This window comes from Suricata suricatta, chromosome 13 (genome assembly GCF_006229205.1).
Source record: "Suricata suricatta isolate VVHF042 chromosome 13, meerkat_22Aug2017_6uvM2_HiC, whole genome shotgun sequence".
Taxonomy (NCBI): Eukaryota; Metazoa; Chordata; class Mammalia; order Carnivora; family Herpestidae; genus Suricata; species Suricata suricatta.
This window is the reverse complement of record NC_043712.1, coordinates 29,860,262-29,885,147: the sequence shown is the minus strand read 5'-3', so window position 1 is coordinate 29,885,147 and position 24,886 is coordinate 29,860,262. Positions and strand designations below refer to the sequence as shown.

The window sequence follows — 24,886 nt, the reverse complement described above, 5'->3', positions numbered from 1 at the left end:
CTCTCTCTCTCTCTCTCTCTCTCTCTCTCTCTCTCTCTCTCCCTCCCTCTCCCTTTCTCTCCCTCCCTCCCTCTCTCCCTGCTTCCCTTCTTCTCTCTCCCTCTCTGTCTCGCTCAGTCTCTCTTTCAAAGAAAATAAACAAACATGAAAAAACTCAGTCCCAGTGTGAGTGAGCCTTATCATAGTATCTATTGCAATTTATTATTTCAGTTTACGTTTTTATGACCTTAGACTTTAATAATATATCCTGAAACCTAGCTGCAATTATCAAGTATTGCCATCTCTACTTCTTTTGAAGAATTAAATACAAATTATGACTTAACTCTCCAACTCTACAGCATAACATCTTTTAAAGGCATTTGGAGCTTCAGAACTTTTTGTGTCTTAAAGCAACTGATCTCTTTTATCAGCTCTCCAACTTGACATTTCTTAAACATTCTTTCTCCAGATTTTTATTGGTGAGATATCCATGTATTTCATAAAGTCAACCAGAGAATCTCTAATTGCCCAAGAAAAAACAATCCTGACCGGAGAATGCTGTTACCTGAACCCCTTACTCCGAAGGATCATAAGATTCATAGGTGAGTAAAAAGCATGCTGAGCTGAATCATTGCCTTCAGGTGAAACCTACTAAACTTACCACAGATGAACACACTTGATAAAACAAACTAAGCTTTGGAAGCATCAGCTTTAAAAGCAAGGGTTTCTTTCGGGATTTTCCAGGAAGTACAGAAACCAAGCCTGATCATAATACCACATCAAATGTTTCATCCTTAAAGTGAAGCAATACTTATTAAATTGTCTCACAAATGATATCAACTTGGATTTTTTTCCCCTACACAATATTTATCTGAGATTCCCTCTGGACATATATTTTAACAGTCACCAGATATGGTCATATACCCTTTAACTGAGTCAGGGGAGGGTGTGGGGGCATCCTTTTCCTAAGGAGTGTGAGCAATAAACTGTATTTAGAAATAATCAAATTTCCTGACAAAGATTTCCTGTCCAGCATAATTTTGTTATGTGGGGAACTCTACAAAGTCTGGGAAATTTAATCCATCAAATTCTGGAAAACAAGATTGGAAGACAGAATCTATCAGATTCTGCCTTTCCAAGGTTGGAAAACAAATAGTTTTATTAGTGTTCATGATAAGAAATAATTAAGGCATGTTCTATATCTCTCCTAGGACTTTTATAAAAATGTCTGAAGTGATATAGACAATGACTATAGATAGGGGGATGAGTGTGTATATGGATATAGGTAGGAAATAGATTTTGCAGAATTCCTCACGCAAAGTAGCCATTACAGTTTCAGATGAGATCTACCTACTGACCAGATCTTCATGGGAGCCAGAATAAAACCCCCCGAGTGTGAACATGACTGGTATTGAAACAAGTTGTAATACCAGTGAGAGCCCACAGAATTGACACCTGAGAAAGTGAAGTCCGGAATATGGCATGCTCTCAACGTTCGATTTTCCTTAATCCTGTTTTTTCCCTGCTGTAGAAAAAAGGGTCAAATTTCCTCAAGCCATAAGCAAATGACCACATTAAATCAAATATGCAATAACTTCTATTATCGAAGTAGGAATGAGGGAAGTAGTAGAGTGGGAAGCCTAAGAAAATCTCATTTAAAAGAAGCAACCTTTAGCATTAAAATAGTCTTCAGCATCTACTGATGGTATTTGCAGAATGACCTATGGCAGTCTGCTGTCGGCTCAGTGGGTAATCCCTAATCAATACGATGTCACCCCTGTGAGTTTACTCATTCCAAACAGTGGTGCTGTTCAAAGATGTTTGGAGTTTGGTCACTTCCTACCAGGGTGGTGAGGTAACAAATCATCAAGGAGAAAACAAAAGGAGAGAAGAGAATATTTATTATACAGGACAGTGGGGTAGATGCTTTATAAACATTATTTCATTTAAGCTACCCAACACCCAGTAAGGTCATTTATAATCCTAACTGTACAGATAAAGAATCTGATACAAAATGGGATGAAGTAGGGGTGCCTGGGTGGCTCAGTCGGTTAAGCATCCAACTCCGGCTCCATTCATAATCTCACAGCGCGTGAGTTCAAGCTCCGTGTTGGGCTCTGTGCCTGGATCTTGCTTCAGATTCTCTCTCTCTCTCTCTCTCTCTCTCTCTCTCTCCCTCCCTCTCTCTTTCTGACTCCCCACTCATGCTGTGTCTCTCTCTCTGAAAAATAAACATTTAAAAAAAAATAAAATAAAATGGGATGAAGTAATTTTTCCTAAGGAGTGTGAGCATGCCTGTGTATGTATATACACACATTCACATAATTTGACTCAGAAAAGATTTTGTGTTCAATGCCTGATCTTATAATGAGAGCCAGTCAGTCAAGGCAGAAGGTTATTAGACTATAATTAAGTGGTGATATCTTTAAAAGTCACTATTGGTTTTCCTTGGCAAAGATAAGTCATACCTATTTGGGATCCACCCCAGCTGGGGCGGAGTCCAAAGAATAGAAATTGTAACTGGCAGGTGTCATTTATATAGACCTTCCTGTATGCATTGTCAGGGCAAGACTTTGTTCATGGAGGGATGTCAAGAAGCCCCCACCATCCAGGAATGAACTCTGCTGATTACCTGTGGTGGTACCTGAAATCACTACTGGAGTCAGTGCATTGAGCTGAGGTGTGGTTTCAGGAGGACCATTAAATAGAAATGTCTCACCCTAGAGGAATATCAATCTCCTATTTCCATCATCAATGACACCTAGGTCCATTGGGGTCTATCATAAGCTGGCAGAGATACTGCTCACAGGGAAGGGGTGCTTGTGTGGGGAGACAGCCAGCAGGTAGCATGCAAACCTTGGAGAATTAGAGGAACAGCATCGAATGAGAAGAGAGATTGCTGGCTGTGGAAGCACTTGCTTCATTCTTTCCCTCTTTTGATGCATTGTACCAGGATCTGCCCAGTTGCTTAAATCAAAAACCTACAAGTCACGTTACGTCATCTGAGAACTTGTTAGAAATGTACATTCTTAGGCTCTCTTCCATACGTACGGAATCAGAAAGTCTGGGAATGGAGCCTGATGAGCTGTGTTTCATGACAGGTCATTCAGGTGATTCGGATGCACTGTGAAGTTTGGGAGCCACAGGTTTAAACCGTTGAAATTTCTTGCCCTAGAAGTGGTCTCTCTTCATCTTCTCTTGCAACATGGCTCTGTGCACCCCAGCCATGCAAAAACATCATCCATTGACCGTTTTGCAGATATTTTGGGAGCAAAAATATGATCAAGTCATTTTCCTGCTTAAATTCTTTGAAAGCATTCCTAGAGTTTTTAACGTGTGATGCTTTGCCCTGGTTCCCGCGCATGCGCGGCTCCTTCCGCCTAGAGTGCCCCGCTGCCTTCTTCTCGCGCTTACAGCTGACAATCCTGCGTGTCCTCCAACTCACTGCTCACACCTCATCTCTTTACCAACCCAGCCAGCTCACTGCCTCCCCTCCCAGCCCCCACTGAGCCTTACCCTACATCTTTCAGAGGTACTTACCATTTCACTCTCATTACGTAAGTCTGTTACTCCTATTAATTAGTGATCCTTCATAGAACAGACTGTATCTTTTCACTTTTTATCAACAGCATGCCTGGCACATAGTAGGTTTTCAGTAATTATTTTTGGGGGGGGATAAGTAAAGAACAAAGATTAACTGTTTTAAAACACAGATTTGCCTAAAATTGCTTCAATAAATGCTGGTTCTTAAATACTCATTTGCCTCCTGTTTAACTTTATTACCACTCGTTGACTTAGTCCCAGGAAATTAAAGTCCATAAGTTTAGGTAGGCAGTTTCTAAGAGAAAGTGAGAGAAGTCTGTCCTAACTTCATGTAGGAGAGTTGGAGGTGGGGGGAGGGGTCTATTTATCTTAAGAAGAGTAATACTCTTTTTTTTTTTTCAGTATCTGGATTAATGTTTTTTATAAGAGGAAAAATACTAAAAAATTCTTTAAATAGGGATGTTTCTTTTGAGAAAATTAAAGTAAAATAAGGCAGTAATCAAACGTACTAGAAATGTTATTGTAAAGAGATTAACAGTCTGTTTTTCTAACCTAATAGCCACCAAAAATCATCAGAAAATGGCAACTCTTTCAGCTAACTATTCAAATCAAGTTGAAGTCATATGACTTTCTATTGCAGTTTATGTCATTATTCTAGAATCCATTACAAATAGTATTTCCCAACAAATATGGTCAGCTTCACATTGCAAAATGGCCAGTGAATTAGCAAAATATTTTCATACAAAATAATGCTATATGCTGTCAAGAGTCAGGGAAAAGTTGGAATTCAAGTACATTCTGGCAAGACTAATGGCAAGACTAAATTGATATACCCTTTCTGCATCTGTATATTTCAATAGTATATTTGATGGTATATTTCAATAGTCTTAAAAATAGCTATCCTTCGTAACCCCAAATTCTACTTCAAATAATTCATCCTATGGAAATGATCACTGATGAAGATTAATTTTTAGAGTTTAAAATTGTTTTTTATAACCTAAATTAGAACTCTCTCAAGATATAAATTTTTCAAAATAATGCTACCACAAGTTGCAACCTCAAAAAATATTACTTTTAAGAATTTTTTTAACATTTATTTATTTTGAGAGACAGAGACAGATCATGAGCAGGGGAGGGGCATAGAGAGAGGGAGATACAGAATCAGAAGCAGGCTCCAGGCTCTAAGCTGCCAGCACAGAGCCCGATGCAGGGCTCGAATCCACGAACTGTGAGATCATGACCTGAGCTGAAGCTGGATGCTCAACTGACTGAGCCACCCAGGCGCCCCTATTTTTAATTTTTAATGAAAGGGGAAATATTCATGATACAATGTTATATGAAAAAGTTAAGATACTATGACTCTATATTTCAAAATAAAGATACAGTATCATAGGTGTGTGTGTGTGTGTGTGTGTGTGTGTGTGTATCCCAGAGGAAAAAAGATTGAAGGGAAATACACTAAAAGTTGCTCTTTGTCACCTCTGAGTTGTAGGAGAATGGTTGAACAATTTTTATCTTTTGCTTTCTATGCTGTAACTTCTAATTTTAATCATGAATATGTATAACTTTAAAATCAGAAAAAAGAGGTAAACATTCTTTTTTTAAGAGGCAAGGAGGAGGAGGAGCAAAATAGAGGCTCTCCAGAAGGATGGCCCAGTCCTTTCCGGTGGTCCTCAGTGTGGGAAGCAGGGCTGAGTGTGGCACCTTGGCTCCCAGTCCTCCCTCATCTGGGTGGCGTGGACTTGGACAGCACCCCTCACTCCACCCCACAGATCCAAATTTAAATTTTCAATAAGAAAATGGCAAGAATAGTGAAGCCAAAGGGAATACATTCAGATGAAGCCATCTCCCCCTGTAGACACATGCTAAGTGTGTGGCCTTGACAGAGAAGATGGGATTCCTCTGATTCACAGATCCAACAGGAAATTGGTTTTCCCAAAGTTATCATTATAAGAAGGATTCCCAGCCTCCTGGATGAAGGGATGTACCCTCATAAGTGTTCTACCCATTTCTAAACTGGTGTTTAATTTCTCAAGTTGTGTTTACATGATGTGGGAAGGGAGGAAAAGAATTGGCTGAACTAACAAATTTCAACCGCATTTTATAAGAACAGATGTAGCCAAATTAGTAACATACACTTGGACTTTCTCTTGCCTCATCATTTTCCTCTCCAGTCTTTTTCTTTCTTATACCATCTCTTTGGTGTTGCATTAAATTCAACAACAACAGCACAGAGATTTACATTCTCAAAAGAGATAAACCAGTGTGTTCTTTTTTTCAGGAGCAAAGACAACATAAGGAAGTCACATTTTCCCAAAAATTCATGAAGATAAGTTTAGTTAAATCCTTTTCGTTTACAAATATACTTGAGTAAACATAGCCTTATAAATATCAATTATTAAAATAATAACTTTTTATTTAATATTGGAAAGTAATGAATAAAAAGCATTAGAATTTGGTCAGCATTTTGGGGTTGTTTGCCATGTGGAAAGAAAACTAAATTAACTATTCCTTCTTGAGTAACTAATTTCTTTGGGGTTAAAGAAAAATAACTCATCTAAATATGTCAAGATTAGACTGTCTATTAGCAACGAAAATAGCCTGTCACCCAGAAGCTATTTATTATGGGCTTTCCACTGGGATTCCATAGTTGCTCCATTATTACTTCTAATAAAAATTTAATTAAATGTCAAGTAAGTCTTATGCCATTTAGGTCAGGTGTGTGGATGCAGTGGCACCGGACAGAAAAAGCAGTACCCTGGTAAACAGTTAATTCAAGTAACACTAATTAATTGCCATAAATTAACTATGATCTAAATGGAGCATGAATATTTTAAATGCAGTTTCAAAGGTCACAGTGTTTTATGGTCGTGAGAATGGATACCCTGAGAAGCTGAATGTCAGCCTTTTGGAGAACTAGAAAATCCTTTTCCATTTTGAAAGTCATTTAAATGTACTTTATCTGAAAAGAGACTTCGTTGGATTCAGTAAGTCCATTTCTATGTACATTCAGTATTTATAATTAAATTATAAACTGGAGATGGATCATATTCATTCAACCTTCAACAAATAATTTGTTGGCATCTACCATATTGTAAGCACTGATTAAGGTGTTGAGGACACATTAGTGAATCAAACAGAGATTTATTTGCCCTCATTGGGTTTATATTCCAGGAGGGGAAACCAAGTTATTAAACAAAATAAATAAGTAAATTATAGTGTTCATTAGGAGATAAGTGCTATGGGGGAAAATAATGTAGAAAAAGGAAATAGGGAGTTTGTGGGGGCAGATAGGCAATTTTAAAGTCTGAGGGTGGATGGGGGTGGGGGAGAGGGAAAATGGGTGATGGGCATTGAGGAGGGCACCTGTTGCGATGAGAACTGGGTGGTGTATATAAACGGTGAATCACGAGAATCTACCCCCAAAACCAAGAGCACACTGTATACACTGCATGTTAGCCAACTTGACAGTTATATTTAAACAAAAAAAAAAAAAAGGCTGTCCTACAATTGTCTAGAGTTGGCAGTGACTTCATAGCAGAACAGTGACCATCTCAGGAACCTTGGTGCCCCGTGAACTAGGCCAGCTCCATGTGCCAACCGAGGAACCTGAGGTTCCATTCTTTCTAAAAAAAAAATTACTTGCAGTGCCCAGGCACCCAACTTTACTTCTGAGACAAGAAGCTAGACCTTAAAAGAAAAAGGCCAAATGAAAGGCAGGGCATGGGCCTATAAGCAGATGGAGATACTTCTGGAGCGCGGCAGTAGAAACCAGAGTTGAAGCTCTAGGGTATAGATTAGGAGGGGAAAGCCAGGATGGATCTTGGGGGGGAGGGGAGGAATGGAACCTCAGTTTCTGGGCTCCCTGAGTGCCAAGCCACCAGACTTCAAGACTGACCTGTTTGGTACGTCCTTCTCAGGACCAGGAATGCAAGGGGAAGAGGGATACTGAGTCTGGGAGCTGAATGACCAAAAGGCAGAGCCAGACCTCTGCTCAGGTGGGCAGAGGCTGTGATGAGGCCGCCTGCAGTTGCTTTGCTCAGTGCACGGAACAAATCGGCTCTCCTCTGAGTGCCGTCCTCCGTGAACCAGAACATCACAGTCCAGAGCAAGACTCCTGCTCCAGACTCCATAGGGTACTCTCATTATCAAGAGGCAAGTTATTTAGTCCTATGAGACTCTAGTGATCCTTCCCTGAGGGCCCTCCCAGCACCAGTGTTTAAAGGCTGGACTCTGATGAAAAGAACAAATAGATCACCACTTTCTTAACACTTTGCAGATGAGCCCGTCCAAGTTCACGGCTCGGCAGTGAATTTCTCTGCTGTAAAGCAGTTTCTCAACCTCCACACTACTGACATGGTGGACTAGATCATTCTTTTCTGGAGAGGGGCAGGGGATTCTCCTGTGCTTTCCAGGCTGTTCAGTAGCATCCCTGGCATCTATACATCAGATATCAGATGACCCAGACCCCTGTCCCACTAGTGACAATCAGAAATGTCTCTGAACACAGCAAAATGCCCTCCAGGAGCAGGACTGCCCTCAGTTGTTTTTTTAATGTTTCTTATTTATTTTTGAGAGACAGAGAGAGATTGTGCGAGCAGAGGAGGGTCAGAGAGAGAGGGAGACACAGAATCTGAAGCAGGCTCCAGGCTCTGAGCTAGCTGTCAGCACAGAGCCTGATGAGGGACTTGAACCCACGAACCATGAGATCATGACCTGAGCCAAAGCTGGATGCTTAACCAACTGAGCCACCCAGGTGCACCTGCCCTCAGTTTTAAAGATTTAAGAAAACAAATATGCTTCAGACTTTTGCTTAAAATGTTATGTGAATATTTTTACTATGAAGATACCACACACATCACAAAATTAGGCACAGTGAGATATAAAAATACTGTCTGAATATGAAATGAAGTCCAATTGATAAAGGGCGGTTTCCAAGGTTTCTATGTGAAAAATAAAATTTTCAATATATGCAAATATCAAAACATTATACATCACACTTGAAACTAATGTTGGCTCAGTCAGTTAAGCACCTAACTTCAGCTTATGTTATGATCTCGCAGTTCACAAGTTTGAGCCCTACCCCAGGCTCTGTGCTGACAGCTCAGAGCCTGGAGCCTGCTTTGAATTCTTTGTCTCCCTCTCTCTCTGCCCCTCTCCTGCTGGCTCTCGGGCTCTCTGTGTCTGTCTCTCTCAAACATAAATAAAAACATTAAAAAGTTTAAAAAATGAAACTAATGTTCTATGTCAATTATACCTCAATTTAAAAAGTGATGCTTTGGAAACAATTTAAATGATTACATTAGAACATGGTAAGAGTGATTAGGAAATGCATCAGGCAGAGGGTGTCAGTAATCTATTAGTTACCAACAGGGCTTGATGTTGGTCGGTGGTGGGAATGGAGGGAATTCAAATCACCAGCTTTGTTTTAAAAACTTACAGACACTATCAAAAAGGGCAGAACTTAGGAGCTGCTATTTAAGCCCTTCAGAATTTGATATGCCCATTGTTAGATTCTTACCACATTTAGGTAAGGACTCTAAAATCTTCCCTCTCGGCATTTAGTTCATATCTAGGGCATACATCCTAGATTTACCTGAACCCACCATCTCCATTTGATTGTAAAATTCAACTGCCTCTAGCAAACTTTTAGGATCTGTGTTTCAAGCAGCATTTGGATCCACACTGCCTAGGGGAACTGAGAGGCTGATGTTTAAAGGCCAGTAGGAGTAAGAGAGGAGTCAGACTTTCGAGAGAAAAACACGGAGGAACTGTCCTCAGAAAGGAGGACTGAAAAAGACACTCCAGTTGAAACGAAACCATGTCATCAAGAAATGTAAATTTATGCTTTGGAGAATTAGAGATGTGTGTGTTTGTTCTTTCATTTATAAAAATATTTGGGGAGGGGAGGGTTCTAGTTTATTACCTATCATCTTTATTAAGTAATTATCCTTCAACTATCATGAGTAGTGATAATGACAAATATAAGGCATTTTTTAAAAACCACCAGCTTATCATATTGTAAAAGGTACTTTATTAATACAGAGAATGAAGAACACATAGAGTCGAATATTTGATTGAGGTTGTTAGAATTATAGGGTTCTTGTCTCTTTCTTCTTTTTTAAAAATGACTTTATAATCAATTTTATAATCAAGCCTGGGTGGCTCGCTCAGTTAAGCATCTGACTTTGGCTCAGTCTTGATTTCGTGGTTTGAGAGTTTGAGCCCCGCACTGCGCTCTCTGCTCCAGCACGGAGCCCAATTCAGATCCTCCGTGCCCTGGCTCTCTGCCCCTCCCCCACTTGCATGTGCTTTCGCTGCCGCGCTCCCGCTCTCTCGCTCTCAAAAATAAATCATCATTGAAAAATAAAATGTACTGAGGACATTTCCCTCTGTTCTAAAAATAGTAGTAACTAGTATCTATATCAAGCTCACAATTTACAAAATGTTCTTACAACTATTTCTATGATTTGCATAATAACCCTGTGATATAAAGGAACTGAGGTCCAGACTAGTTGATTTAAATAAAATTATTCTTAGGATTGAAACCATGCCATTAAGACAAGTAGACTTCTCTGAGCCTTTGGTGTTTCCATGAAATATGTACGAAACAGAGACCACACTGATCTTGTTTTGTGAACACCTGAAATTAACTGTCCAGGGGACTGGTATACTCAAGTATCAGAAACTTCTTTCTGAAGCATAAGATAATATTTGATGCGTGTAGATTAATTTGCACTGATGGTGGCGTAATATATTATGAAAAAAGTCAGATTCATTGCCAAAGTGATTAAAAAATCACTCATTCAGTGATGACAGATGCCAAGTATTTTATCATATTCTTGTTGGAAATTTACTGCCTAAAATATTGAGGAATTCTTATTCAATTGTAACAAGTGAAATACATTTCATCAGTGGCATGTTCTAAATCCTTGCCTCTGCTCAGTGTACATTTGCCACATGTGTGTACATGCACATGTGTGTGTGTGGCCAAGGAAACGGTACTAAAAATGCTGTTTCTCATGGCCCAATGCCTACTCATATTTTTTTAAGTCATGAAGATATAAGCTTAGAAAGTTATGATTAAGAGTATGGATTTAGGGGCGCCTGGGTGGTTCAGTTGATTCAGTGTCCAACTCTTGTTTTCAACTCAGGTCATGATCTCACAGTTCATGAGTTTGAACCCCACATCAGGCTCTGCACTGACAGTGTGGAGTCTGCTTGGGATTTTCTCTCTCTCCCTCTCTCTCTGCCCCTCCCTCACTCACACTGTCCGCCTCTCTCTCTCTCTCTCTCTCTCTCTCTCTCTCTCTCAAAATAAATCAACTTAAAAAAAAAAAAAGAATGTAGATTTAGAGCCATACTATTTAGTTTCTAATCCCAGTTCTTCTTGGTCGAGTTAATTGACCTCTGCGAAATGTGGCGATACTAACAGTCTACCTCATGCAGTTGTGGTGGCAACTGAGTGAACTATATTCTAAAGCATTTAGACCACGAACTAGTGCATACTAAGCACAGCATATTAGCTATTCTTGTTAGTATCCTTATTATAATTACTAGTGTCCATGGCACTCTTCTTTAAACATCTCACCTGTGCAGTACAGCCTTACAAGGAAATGGGATGAACATGGTAACACAGATAAGTCTCTTCATTGGGAAGTTTTCAGTTTGAATGAAATATATTTAAAAAGAAGACATTTTAGGGCATCTGAGTGGCTCAGTCAGTTGACATCCTACTCTTAATTTTGGCTGAGGTCATGAGATCAAGCCCTGGGTCAGGCTCCTCACTGGGCATGGAGCCTGCTTGAGATTCTCTCCCCCCCCCTCTCTCTCTCTCAAAAAAAAGACATTTCACCTTCTTTCCTTTTCCTAAAGAAATGGTTGTTTCCTGAAAGAATGATCTTCACAGCTGAATTGAGAGCAACAGCTAAGTGACTTTCCCACTGAGATTTTCCACTAAGGACCTTGACGTGGCAAAAGTAAAAGCAAAAAGGAACTCTGTGCCTTTCTTTGTATCTTGTATTCCATTTACAATGGAGATTTGATGAAAGATAGGATCTAAAATTAAGAGTTGATCATTGAATAAGAAGGCTCATTGAGGAAACGGACCGTAAGAATTCCTTAGGAAGTTCCCCTTCCACCACCGATAACGGCACTGGTGAACTCATGCCACTGGCTTCTCCTTGTCCCTGTGGAATAAGCTTTCATCCACTTCCCACTAAAACAAAGGCTAGCAACTGATTCAAGGGCAGATTTCATTGTTGCTTGAATTGCATACTAGGAAAACCAACACAAAAGATTCACAAAGCTGGTTACATTTTGACCATGAGAAACTGTTCAAGCATTCTCGATGTCACATAGCACAATAGTTCTTCAATCCTCTCTTCCACTGCATTGTTTTGCTAAACATAGACACAGGATCGCCCCCCCCCCCCACCAGGCTGGGAAGGGATATTGATGGAGGAGTGGGAGTCCCTCCCCTTTTCAGAGTACTGTGACTAACCTAACCCAGATAACTCAATTTTTTTTTTCTTTTCTTAAAGTTCTATATTTTAGAAAATATAGAATTCTCTCTACATGCAAATAGGTAGGAGTCATGATTTCATGTGCCCCTGGGTTAATATTTAAACTGACAACCATTGCAATTTCTCAGGATCAGGAATGGGGACATTTCTCTCAAGGATGTGTAAGTCTAAAACTATACCCAAGTCGGTCATGATTTCCGGATTCCTTCAGCTTCATGGATCTCCCTGGGAGGAGGTGTTCCCTATGGGAATAGCAGGGATCTCCATGTAACAACTTAAGGTTCTTTTTTCATGCTTGCTGCATCAGAAATGGAGAATCCTTTAATTTCCAAATGATGAATTACAAGTTTCCCAACTCCTGAGACACACTCAGTTTTTAATTATTCTCTTGATTTGCTAAGTGAGACTGCATAGGGTTTTGTGAAGTCTATAAGAGACATGATCCCTACAGCTCACATGCTAACTGGTTTGATATCAACCCTGTGTTCAGTAGAATCGAGGATGTGAGACAACATGAGTTAGAAAATTCAGACAAGTTCCTATGCTTTTTTACCCTCTTCTCCCATTATTGCTCTGAAGTTTCGTTAGCAGTTCATGAATTGATCCACAAATATGTATGAAATGTTTACTATGTGCCACATTTGATACTAGGTACTTAGCGCGCAATGTTAAAATAGATGTGGTCCATGCACTGAGAGAGCTTGCATATTCTACAATTCTAATGAGAGAGACCAACATTACTGAATAATCACCCAAATGTAAAATTCCTACTAGTCTCAAATAAAATATATTTTCCAAGATCCCATAAGTATGTGATTGCTTCTTTCTCCCTATTCACACTTTTTAATGTTTATTTATTTTTGAGAGAGCATGCAAGTGAACATGAGTTGGGGGTGGGGCAGAGAGAGAAAGGGACAGAGGATCCTAAGAGGACTCTGCTGCAGCAGAGAGCCCAACACAGGGCCAAGATCATGACCTGAGCTGAAACTGGCCACTTAACCCACTGAGCCACCCAGGTGCCCCTCCCTATTTGCTCTTTTTTGTTGTTTATTTATTTACTTTGAGAGAGAGAGAGAGAGAGAGAGAGAGAGAGAGAGAGAGAGAGAGAAAGGCAGAGAGAGAATCTCAAGCAAGCTCCACACTCTCAACACAGAGTCCAACACAAGGCTCGATCTCACAAACTATGGGATCATGAAAGAGCCAAGATCAAGAGTCAGACACTTAACTGACCGAGCCACCCATGCATCTCTCTCCCAATTCACTTCTAAGTGAGGCAAGACCTCTGCACAGTATTCATCCACAGAAATGTGGCTTGCGCTTGGCCTGCTCCTCAGAACTACAGCTTGAGAGCAGGTTGGTGTACACAGCTGAGTCCAGGCCCCAGGTAGCAGGCTTTCTGCTGGAGCTCCTCAGGTCCAGTGCACTGGCATCTCCTGGTGCCCCCACTACTGTAAGGATGAAAAACACACGAACTACAGGGCCCAGCAGGCACTGCTCCCTGGAGCACGTGGGTCTGTTCCTCCCAGAAGACACTACTGCACATGCCTCTGCCTCTTCCCACCGACGTGCTGTCCAGGAGTGTGTCTCTGAATACATTTAGGAGAACGAAGAAGGAGAGGAGAGAGTTTCAGATACATTCAAAGAGCAGACCTTGTCCAGTGGAATGACTGCAGCTCTATTTCTGAGCAATCGAAATCCTGAATCTCAGAGTCAGGAGCCAGACGGTTGGACAGAAAGGAAATCTCCCTGGGTTTTCTCCCCTGATCTCTGTTTTCTGAGGAGAAGCTTGAGTTTTTCATGAAATAAAACTTTGTGTGTTTTCATGAAGTAAAATTGTGTGTGAGAGAGAGAGAGAGAGACAGAGAGAGAGTAAACTATCTCCGCGTCACGTACTGATAATGGAAATCCCTTACTGATTCTCCCTTTGGGTGACATTATGAGTTCCCATCTTTTTTTGCAAGCATCAAGTATACGTTAGTAGACAACAGAGAGATGCTCTACCAGAGGCTGTCAGCAAGGGGCCATCTTAAACCGGAGACTACACATTTATAATTTAATATAGAGCAGTTGGCCTTCCATTTGGAGGCCCCACCTCTAAAGGTCACAGGATCTTTGTGGCTAAAAGGAATGTAGTCCTTCCCTCAGCCCCAACCCCCACGCATCGCATCACCAACCTACTGTTTGGGGCTAGGTTTCCTAATGAAGTCATCTGTGTAGAAAATAACAGCATCCTCTTTACACCACACAGTCTGGTTATGTATTTGACCAGTTCTTTGTTTGGAAGGACTAACGGTATCCTGGTAGGAATCCTATTTTTCCAGCATGCCCGTTATCTGTGGCTTTGGTGGTTCTCCTCATGCACATTTCCTGGTTATGTCACTGTTTTTGCTACATTCGTGGTTGAGTTAAAGGGTAGAACCCTGTACTGATTCCATAGCAGGGACCAGATCCCATAATTTGACCTCCATGTCCCAAAGACAAAGATCCTAATTTGTCCAAAGACAGACTGAGATCAGATGAACCCAGATACAATCCTGAGGAAAAACATAAGGACTTTTTAATACCTTCATTTTCCCCTTTCTTTATCCTTGGGCTTGTCTGATGGGTGTCAACTTTACACCACAACAAAGAGGCCAGGGCACTTGGGTGGCTCAGTCAGTTAAACATCCAACTCTTAGTTTCAGCTCAGGTCATGATCTCATGGTTCATGGATTGGAGACCCACGCTGGGCTCTGCACTGACAATGTGGAGCCTGCTTAGAGTTCTCTCTCTTCCTCACTCTCTGCCCTCCCCCACTCATGCTGGCTCTCTCTCTCTCAAAAGAAATAACTAAGCTTAAAAAAGAAAAAAACAAAGAAGAGGCATGCTCAGTTTTCCTTAGCTAACCTAAGTCATCCTGACAAGGACCGCAGACATCATTATCAATCTCTTTGTCCTAATTCTAGGCCCTCCTAGCTTCTTGGTCCTGTCAGCATTCTAATGCCCGTCATCCCTTAGGGATGTGGGAATTTACAACTGCTTATCCCACACCACACTGGAATGTATGAGTCTTGTGAGATGACCCTTGGGCTCACCCAATATGACCTTCCCTCTGCCATTGCTAATGCAGGTGCCCTCGTCTGATACCAGGCTGGGTGTGATGCTTCTCTAACAGCCTTGCAGGACTGCTGAGCTACACGCTGAGTGGGTTAGGATGTACTTCACATGGATTTCCAAGAATCATTCTGGAGATGTCTATTGCCCTGGCCCTGGGTTTGACAGCCAGTGGAGGCAGAGAGCATGGGAGCGCCTCTTCACTCCTTCAGCCAGAGTTCTGTCTCCCCCTTGTGTGGCATCCTCAGCCACACTCCACCCTCCCCTCTCACCACTGCTTTAGGGTTGATTTTAGAAACTCCTTGGCTCTTGGTCTCCCCATCCAAGCCTTTTTGGAACTCCAAACAGAGCAACAACAATAACAAGTGTCTCAAGCACACAGCTCTGCCAAATCAAAAGCACTTTACTTTTAGGCTATTGTGTCAACTATAAATTCATTCATAAATGTGATCAGCTCCCCTGAAGCAAGGAACACTTTTGGGAGCAGAGTCATAAGATAAATCGAACCCACTAGGGACAGTTACGGGAATGAAAAATGTATCCGTTAAAATTTCAAAAATATGACCTCACTTAAAGAGTTTTTTGACAAGGTGTTTTTATAGACTTTTTAAAAACATCTCCTTCAAATCCTGTGCTGCAACATAGGAGCCCGTAAATGGTATTCACCTGACCCTGAGGACAAAAGGAGCTCTTATTAGCTTCTGAGGCTTGTAAAATACACACAAGTAGCTCAGGGTTAAGAGGAATGTCTGGAATGCCTTACAAAAGCCCCACGTGTTGGGATATTGTCTGTGAATCACTGCCGCCCTTTGTTGGCATGGCCTGTGACAGCCAGGTGGCCCATGACAGTGCCTTTCTGAAGCTAGATCCAATGCGCCAGAATGAACTGTTTGGAAAGCAGATGCTTGTTAAGCCATTAGGAGAAGCGGGGATGATCCTAAGGAGGCAGAGAAGAGAGGAAAGCAACTTTCTACAAAAATATCACAGGACAATAAAGAAGAGAGGTGCCCATCACAGAGTCACCATGGACCATAGAGCTGGCGTTTCAGACACCCATCCAAGGAGTCTGGAAATCCTCTCTCAGAAAGAACAAACCCGCTGTAATTGGAAGCACTTCTGACAAATAAAATGCCAGAGGAAAGTGCTGTCACTTGTCCTTTTTCAAATCATAAATTACCCTGGTTTCCTGAAAAAGTATGCCCAGACAGACTTATTGCCCCCTTGAAAAAGCCAGAGACCTGTTCGTTAAGAATCTTGCTTAAAGGTGTAAAAAAAAAATCTCAAACCATTCAGACTTCCTGAACTTGGGGGTGAAAATTGCCATGAATGATCAATGATGGCCTCCTCTCAGAGGCCAGACCCTGAGAGTGAGCGGCTCAAGCTATTAAGAGAGCCAGTTCTCATTGTGATAAAGCACATCCTGGCAAAGCCACAAAAAAGAAAATTATAGCAATCAATACAGATCAAAATGAAGACCGGATGAAGGTTTCAGCCAAACTTGTCTTCACTTCTGCTATAATGGATCAACTTTTGGGTGCTGATATCAGCACAATTTGCAGATGGAAGACATTGAATATGGGAGTCAAAGCTGGGTAGAAATTTAATTGAAACTATAGCAGATCCTTGACATTTACAAGGGTTAATGCTGACTCTCACGCTTGCCAACTTCTCCCCTAATTGAGCTGCATGTGGGAAGTCTTTATCCCTTCAGGCAACTTCCAAGGACCTCGGCTCTGCATAGCCCCCTTTCATATATTTAACAGACAATAGTTCACCGATAATCTATAGCTGTACTGTGTAGGCTTTGAAAGGGTTCATAGTGAAGCTTCCTATAAGGAATTCTACTTTACCATGTTCAATCTTACTGGGACTAATCCCGTGGAATTTACCAAAGGACAGATAAAATCCAGGAGATACGGCCTACCCCCAGGATTCTCAGCCAAACAGTAAAGTCATTGTGGCAGAAAGAGTAATGCCCTCCTCTCCCAAAATGTACCTATCCCGATCCTTGGACACTGGATTTGTTACCTTATGTGACAAACGGGAATTTACAGGTGTAATTAAACTCAGGCTTTTGAGATGAGGAGAGGACCCTGGGTGGGTCAGGTGGACCCAATTTCATCAAAAGGTTCTTATAAGAAGGAGGCAGGCGGTTGGTTAAGCGCCCCACTCTTGATTTCAGCTCAGGTCATGATCTCACGGTTTGTGAGTTTGAGCCCCACATCGGGCTTTGCGCTGGCAACATGGAGCCTGCTTGGAATTCTCTCTCTCTCTCTCTCTCTCTCTCTCTCTCTCTCTCTCTCTCTCTCTGTGTGTGTGTGTGTGTGTGTGTGTGTGTGTGTGTGTGTGTGGTGTGTGTGTGTCCCTCTCCTGCTGGCTCGCTCACTCTCTCTCAAGATAAAAAAGGAAGGCAGGAAACTGAGTCAAAATGGAACAATGGAAGCAGAGGCCATAGTGATGTAATTGCTAGAAGAGGGTCACAGATAAGGAATGGAAGCAGCTTAGGCTCTGGAAAAGGCAAGGAATGAATTCGACCCTCAAGCTTCCAGAAGGAACCCGGCCCTGCTAACCCTTTGCTTTTACCCCAGGGAAACCTGTCTTGGACTTCAGACCTCTAGGACTATAAGAAGATACACTTGTGTTGTTTGAAGCCACTCAGTTTGTGGTACTTTTTTACAGCAGCAGTAGGAAGCCAATACAGTCACCAACGTTTGTCTTTAACACTCCCCCTCTCTTCTCATTTTCTCTGCCCAGCATAAAACCTCTAATTCAATCAAGGGTTCTGAAATGACCTGTAGGGATAACTCCCTAATGACCTCATTCACTCATGGCCACCATGATGTCATAAGTATCCCTTCCTCAGTGTATTTGCATTTCCCAACAGGAGCAGGCAGAATGTATTTCTCTATTGGGAAAGAAAGGAAATAACAGATGTTGAGTAGCTACTGAAGCCAGGCCCCATAGTGAGTATTTTGTACCTATGCTAGTTCATCTTGCCAACTTCTTTCTGAGGCATCACTCCCTCCAACCATTTTGTGGCTGAGGGTCCCAAGGTTCAGAGAAGCTGTAGGATTCCCCAAATTCTAGTCCTTCCCACTAGAATATGCTGCGTGGGATTTACACAAAATGCTAAAATGCTAAGAGCAGAACATCTGCATCAGTTTGGGTAGAATAATGATTTGGGAGGCCCTGCAAACATAAAGTTGGGGGGACAATTTGGCGAGGTCCTTTTTGACAGGTTCCAGGGGACTCTCACCGATATGTTTTCCCCGCAGGGACAAAACAACGATGATTCACGTCACCATTCCTAATCCTTTCCAATCTCCTCGTAGGGGTATTTGCCTTCGGACTTTTTGCTACTGACATTTTTGTAAATGCCGGACAAGTGGTCACGGGGCACCTAACGCCATACTTCCTGACAGTGTGCAAGCCCAACTACACGAGTGCAGACTGCCGCGCCCACCACCAGTTCATCAACAACGGCAACATCTGTACCGGGGACATGGAGGTGATAGAAAAGGCTCGGAGATCCTTTCCCTCCAAACACGCCGCTCTGAGCATCTATTCCGCCTTATACGCCACGGTGAGTAGCCCAGCCCTGCCGGCACTCCCAAGATGAGTGTGGGCTGGGCTGCGTGTCCCTCTGCCCTCCTCGCCTTCCTTCTTTGGTCACCGTCACTTGGAGTGATTTTTAAGGTCGTGTTACATGTTTCTCCTGTACAGCATCATGCTGTTACCCCCACCCCCGACCCCAGGGTAACATACCGAACTGCCAGAGGATACTGGTTTGGGAATGTGGACAGTTGCTTAGTCAAATCTTCCCATTTTACAGATGCAGAAACTAAGCCCCAGAGAAATCGGTAAGAACCCACCGTTAGAGGTGGGACCTAGGCTCCTGGCAACCTGTCGGGAGTCTCCCACTGCTCACAACAGCACTCTTTGCCAAAGTTTCCTTTGGTTCTGGAACAGCATACATTTCTTACACCTGCCTACAAGTTTGCAGGTGTGGGTGTTAATGTGAACAGCTGCCTGGATAGTGCAACGGACCCGGGATCAAACACCGCTTTCCTCTGCTCCTCCCGACCCTCTTCTTCACCGCCTAGCCCGAACATGAGGGTAGTCCTACAAGACCCCCAACACGCCTAACTTCACTTGTCACCGCCCCCCACGCCCTACAGGCTTTGCCCCCACCAGGGCATAATGTGCTCTTTACGTTGTTTGCTTTCATCACAGAGAAAACCTAAAGTGTGCCCCACATCTTAAAATACAAGAAGAAACGATGCTGTCCCTTTTAGTTTCCTCCTCTTGAATTGCATCCATTTTGGAAATGACTTCATCTCCCCTTTCTCTGATCTATGCTTCCTTAGAAGCAAGAGCACAGAAGTAGAGGGATCAGCTCAAAGGCGGGATATCCTATGCATTTACCTGGGGAAGAACAGCAATTGGTCAAAAACACATCTTTTCCTTACTTGAACTTAATTTATGTGACAGGTGGGACTAGTCTAGTGATTCTCAATGAAAGGGAAGGAGAGGCTAGAGGAAAGACCCCTTTCAAATAATCCACTCTTCCCAGAGGTTCTGAGCAAGACTCACCCCATGCCCTAGGAGAGCGTGTCCCCACCCCCTCCACTCTGCAGAAAGTCTGCCTCCGATGGAAGGGCGTCCCTGCCAGCGCCCACGTGCGTACATTCCGGGTGGAAAGAAGGGGACTGACCACACGTCTGGTCCACTCAGTACAGCATCAATTGCTGAATATTCTCTTAAAAACAATGGTTCCTTGGCACCACGTTCACAGGATCACATCTATAAGATGAATTTGTCAGCCACCAATTACCCAAAACTAGTCTTCCTAGTTATTCCTTTTAAATCCACTCTTTGGCCTCTTCCTCTCGGTCCCATATTGAACTCGAGTTGGAAGAGGCGAGTCTGGTCTCAAAATGGAGGTAAAACCGCCGCCCGGTCACCCCCAGCCCGACTCCGGCCGTTGCCGCCGCCGGGGGGAGGAGGGCCATGATCCAAAGGAACCAGAAGAGTTGAGAAAACTGTTTATTGGTGGTTTGAGCTTTGAAACTACGTTTGATAGTTTAAGAGAACATTTTGAAAAATGGGGCACACTTACAGATTGTGTGGTGATGAGACACCCCCAAACAAAATGTTCCAGGGGTTTTGGTTTTGTGACTTACTCTTGTGTGGAAGAGGTGGATGCAGCGATGTGTGCTCGACCACACAAGGTTGATGGGCGTGTAGTGGAACCAAAGAGAGCAGTTTCTAGAGAGGATTCTGTAAAGCCTGGTGCCCATCTAACTGTGAAGAAAATTTTCGTTGGTGGTATTAAAGAAGATACAGAAGAATATAATTTGAGAGACTACTTTGAAAAGTATGGCAAGATTGAAATCATAGAAGTAATGGAGGACAGGCAGAGTGGAAAAAAGAGAGGATTTGCTTTTGTAACCTTTGATGATCATGATACAGTTGATAAAATCGTTGTTCAGAAATACCACACTATTAATGGGCATAATTGTGAAGTGAAAAAGGCCCTTTCTAAAGAAGAAATGCAGTCTGCCGGATCACAAAGAGGTCGTAGAGGTGGATCTGGCAACTTTATGGGTCGTGGAGGAAACTTTGGAGGTGGTGGTAACTTTGGCCCCGGTGGAAACTTTGGTGGAAGAGGAGGCTATGGTGGAGGTGGTGGCAGCAGAGGTAGTTATGGAGGAGGTGATGGTGGTGGCCCTGGTTATAGTAGTAGAGGAGGCTATGGTGGTGGTGGGCCAGGATATGGAAACCAAGGAGGTGGCTATCGTGGCGGTGGTGGAGGATATGACGGTTACAATGAAGGAGGAAATTTTGGAGGTGGTAACTATGGTGGTGGTGGGAACTATAATGATTTTGGCAATTATAGTGGACAACAGCAATCAAATTATGGACCCATGAAGGGAGGCAGTTTTGGTGGAAGAAGCTTGGGCAGTCCCTACGGTGGTGGTTATGGATCTGGTGGTGGATATGGTAGCAGAAGATTCTAAAAATTTTCAGAAGAAAAGGTCCACAGTTCTTAGCAGGAGAGAGAGCGAGGAGTTGTCAGGAAAGCTGCAGGTTACTTTGAGACAGTCGTCCCAAATGCATTAGAGGAACTGTAAAAATCTGCCCCAGAAGGAACGATGATCCATAGTCAGAAAAGTTAAACAGCTTAAACAGGAAACGCTTCTTGTTCAGGACTGTCATAGCCACAGTTTGCAAAAAGTGCAGCTATTGATTAATGCAATGTAGTGTCAATTAGATGTACATTCCTGAGGTCTTTTATCTGTTGTAGCTTTGTCTTTTTCTTTTCATTACATCAGGTATATTGCCCTGTAAATTGTGGTAGTGGTACCAGGAATAAAAAATTAAGGAATTTTTAACTTTTCAATATTTGTGTAGTTCAGTTTTTCTACATTTTAGTACAGAAACTTTAACAAAATGCAGTTTTGAAGGTGTTTCCTTGTGAGTTAACAAGTAAAGAAGATCATTGTTAATTACTATTTTGTATGAATTTTGCTAAAGTTAACTGTAAAGAAACACCTGCTGACTTGCAGTTTAAGGGGAATCTATTCTCTGCATTTCCAAACCATGAAATGAATGGGCTCTGACATGTGGAGAGAATAGATATTTGTATGTTTGCAATGTGTGTTTTAGATAAATAGAATTGGGTATTTAAATTAGCATATGTGTGAATTTAATAGCATTAAGATTTACCTTCAAATGAAAAAAAATCTCAAAATTCTTATTTGGTTTTTGTGCATTTTATTTCAAAATGTAATCATACGATTTTAGTGTGTTAGCTTTGCTGAGAGTCCTAGCTGTGTTTAGAACATCTCCATTCTACATTCACCTTGGTCACATGTGAACTGCCATAGTTTTATTTGGGTGTAAAGAATGTCTACTGCCCTCTGTCTAAATTCTGGAAAGGGGTAGTGGATGTTTTCCCTTTCCCTTAAAAAAAACCATTCTGAAAAACTTCAAAATAACAGGACCACTAAGCCTGCTGTATCTGAGCAAATTAGTGGCTGCTCTTCCCCCCTGCCCCCTTTTTAAAGCACAAGAGGCCCGTAAGTCTTCGGTTATTTTCCTTGGTTTAATATATATCTATTTTTTTGATATAAGCATTCAGAAGCAAGAGAATAAAAATCATGCATTGTTGAACCCTTAACTGGCTGGCATGCTTTCCTGTGTGTACCCTCTATATTTTACTGGATAAAACCAAGGACAGTCTAGATAAAATCATCCCAAATGACTTACTACGGTAGATGTGTAGCACAGTTGCTTAGTACAAGCTTCTCACTTCCCAGAGACCCAAATTCAAATTTGAATAGTCTTAATTCTTGCTCACTTAAGAATCCAGAAGAACACACTGTTATTCCATATGTATGCTTGAACATAAATCGTGTTGGTATGAGTTAACAGTTCGGTTTGGAAGACCCTGGTTGAGAAGAGTTTTAGATAAGGTCGTAAATATAAAAACCAATGTCTACTGTTGTGCGCCAGCTAGTGCTTACAATTTAATTCGAGCCCTAAGTATGTGCTCTGCTGTTACTCTTTCTTTGGCAGTTGAACGTTGAATTCGAGATTCTTTTTGTTTTCAGAAGTACTAAGCAAAACAAGCAATAAAAAGGGGAATGGGGCGTGCTAGTGTTTGAATATGCTCTCTTGTTGCTCTACTTCTGTGCCTCTGTGCATTAATATTTGGATGCATGCAATGCCAGCATGGAAATCGGTCTTCACAGATACTGCAGTTTTCCAGAAAACACTCACAAACCAATAAATGTAACAGACAACATTCCATTTGTTAATGGACATATGTGAATAAGCAGCGTAGAAAATAGGCTAATATTAGAAAATGGTTAAGTCTTTAACAATTTCAAATGTGGTAATATAAATAAATGGACACTGTCAATGTTCATAACTTAAACCTGGGTACCTGGTCAAAGTAATGCTTGGGAAACATTTTATTAAAATTGAGCTAAATTGTCTCAAGTTCTTTTATTCATATAATAAAGGTTGAAGGACTGGGGGAGATTGACATTTCCTGTTTCTATGTTTGTGAAATTGTTTGACACAACCTTGACAGTATCCTTAAATGGCATATGAGGTTAATTGTACTGTTAACAAACTTTCTGTGTTCTGGAACTAGTTTAATAGTGAAAATATTTTCAGTAAGTTGATGTTTGCAACCTATAAGCAGGTGAAATCTGTGTATGTGACCTGTTTATAAGTTGTATTAGCTTAGTTCTTGTGAACAGTGTGGAAAAGTAAGCCATGAGGAGAGCGATTTAACCAGCTTTAAAGGACCTAAGATGTGCATTTTAAGCACAGTGTGGATCAAAGGAGACTCACTAAGACAGGACTTCAGCAGCCTTTTGAGTATGGACAAGTCAGCATAAATAAAGAATGACAAGGCAGCAGCAAGAGCTTCAACTACAGAGAAGTGAAGGCATAAGATACTATGGTGATAGTGAGCAACTTTCCAAAAGCTAGTTAAATCTGCTTATTACAACTGAAATATCGAAGAAAGTCTAGCAGGAAGGAGCTCTTCGCCTTTTGGAACATCAATGAGAGCTAGTTGCCACAGTCACTAGGTCTAGCATTTAGACCTGCAAGGAAGGGCAATAAGCATTAGGTAAGGCTTGAATTTGAATTTTTTCACTAATTAAAGAGTAATATTTTGTAAAGCAAGGTAAGAGTAATCTTTTTGATTTGCAGGTTGAATGAGAACCCTACTTGCCTAAATGAGGAATGTCTTTCCTACCATCTTATATACGAAGGTTTCTGGCTGGGTAAGGTTTGTAGCTCACAGTAAAAGCTCATGGCACCATTTGTTTCCCTACAAATTTACATGACATTTTGAAACTATTAGGTACATTGGCAAAATTACTCAGCTGAATATTTTAGAACTGCATCTAACATTTTAAACAGTTTCAGGCCCTGCAACAACCATGAATATTTATCTTGAGTCAGATGTGGCCCCCACATATACAATTCATGTTGGTGTCTCAAGGAAAAAGTTGATTTTTCTTAAGTAACCTCAAATTTTGTGAAGCTTTTGTAATCATGACACTTGACAACAGAGGCATTAAGCTGTTAATTCTCATTCCATGAAAAACACCTTAGTATGAACATTGAAAATTGTCAGATGATAGAAAAATGGTCTTCAAGTGGCCTCATAAGTTCTCTTGCATATAAATCCAGGGAATTACTTGACTAGGATGCATCTTGGTTCTTTTGTGTTTTAACCAGTTGCCAGAAGTAGTGGGGGGCCTAATTATGCAAATATTCCTTTTAAAGATTTCTCCAAGAGTAATTAGAAAATTACTCAATTATTTAAATCAGTTGCTGATTATTCATAAGGGCTATTATCACTGTCCCAAAGGGCTTATTAGATACTGAATTTGAGGGGCTCCTGGTGGGCTCAGTCTGGATAGCGTGTGACTCTTAATCATGGGGTCATGAGTTAAAGCCTCACGTTGGCTTAAAGCTTCAAAAGAAGTTGAGATTTGATATTTATCTACTTTGGGAAAAAACACTTGGGGAACAGGCTTTTAAAACAGTTTCTAGGTTATAAAGTTAACACATAGGTATAGTTTTGCCAGAGTTCACAGAAAAAAACTGGTTGGTGTTTCTCAATCTAAATCAGGACCGAATTTCCACACATCATCATAAATAATGGAAGTGTTGAAGAAGGTAATAATAGCCTTTTAATAAATTTTCTTTTAGCA

At 41.5% G+C, this 24,886-nt stretch overlaps 1 protein-coding gene and 1 pseudogene across 2 annotated transcripts in view; both read left to right on the top strand.

The window, feature by feature from the left end:
- PLPPR1 (phospholipid phosphatase related 1) overlaps positions 1 to 24,886 on the top strand; it is a 264,655-nt gene that overhangs the window by 228,575 nt on the left and 11,194 nt on the right. Inside the window, exons 4-5 of one of the 2 annotated variants that reach the window (XM_029920054.1) lie at positions 449 to 581; positions 18,563 to 18,723. In XM_029920054.1, coding sequence (XP_029775914.1) covers positions 449 to 581; positions 18,563 to 18,723 — 294 coding nt within the window. Of the gene's footprint in view, positions 1 to 448; positions 582 to 18,472; positions 18,724 to 24,886 lie in introns of both variants that reach the window. The other variant, XM_029920053.1, reaches the window with a different exon arrangement.
- Positions 20,066 to 23,987, top strand: LOC115276175 (annotated as a pseudogene).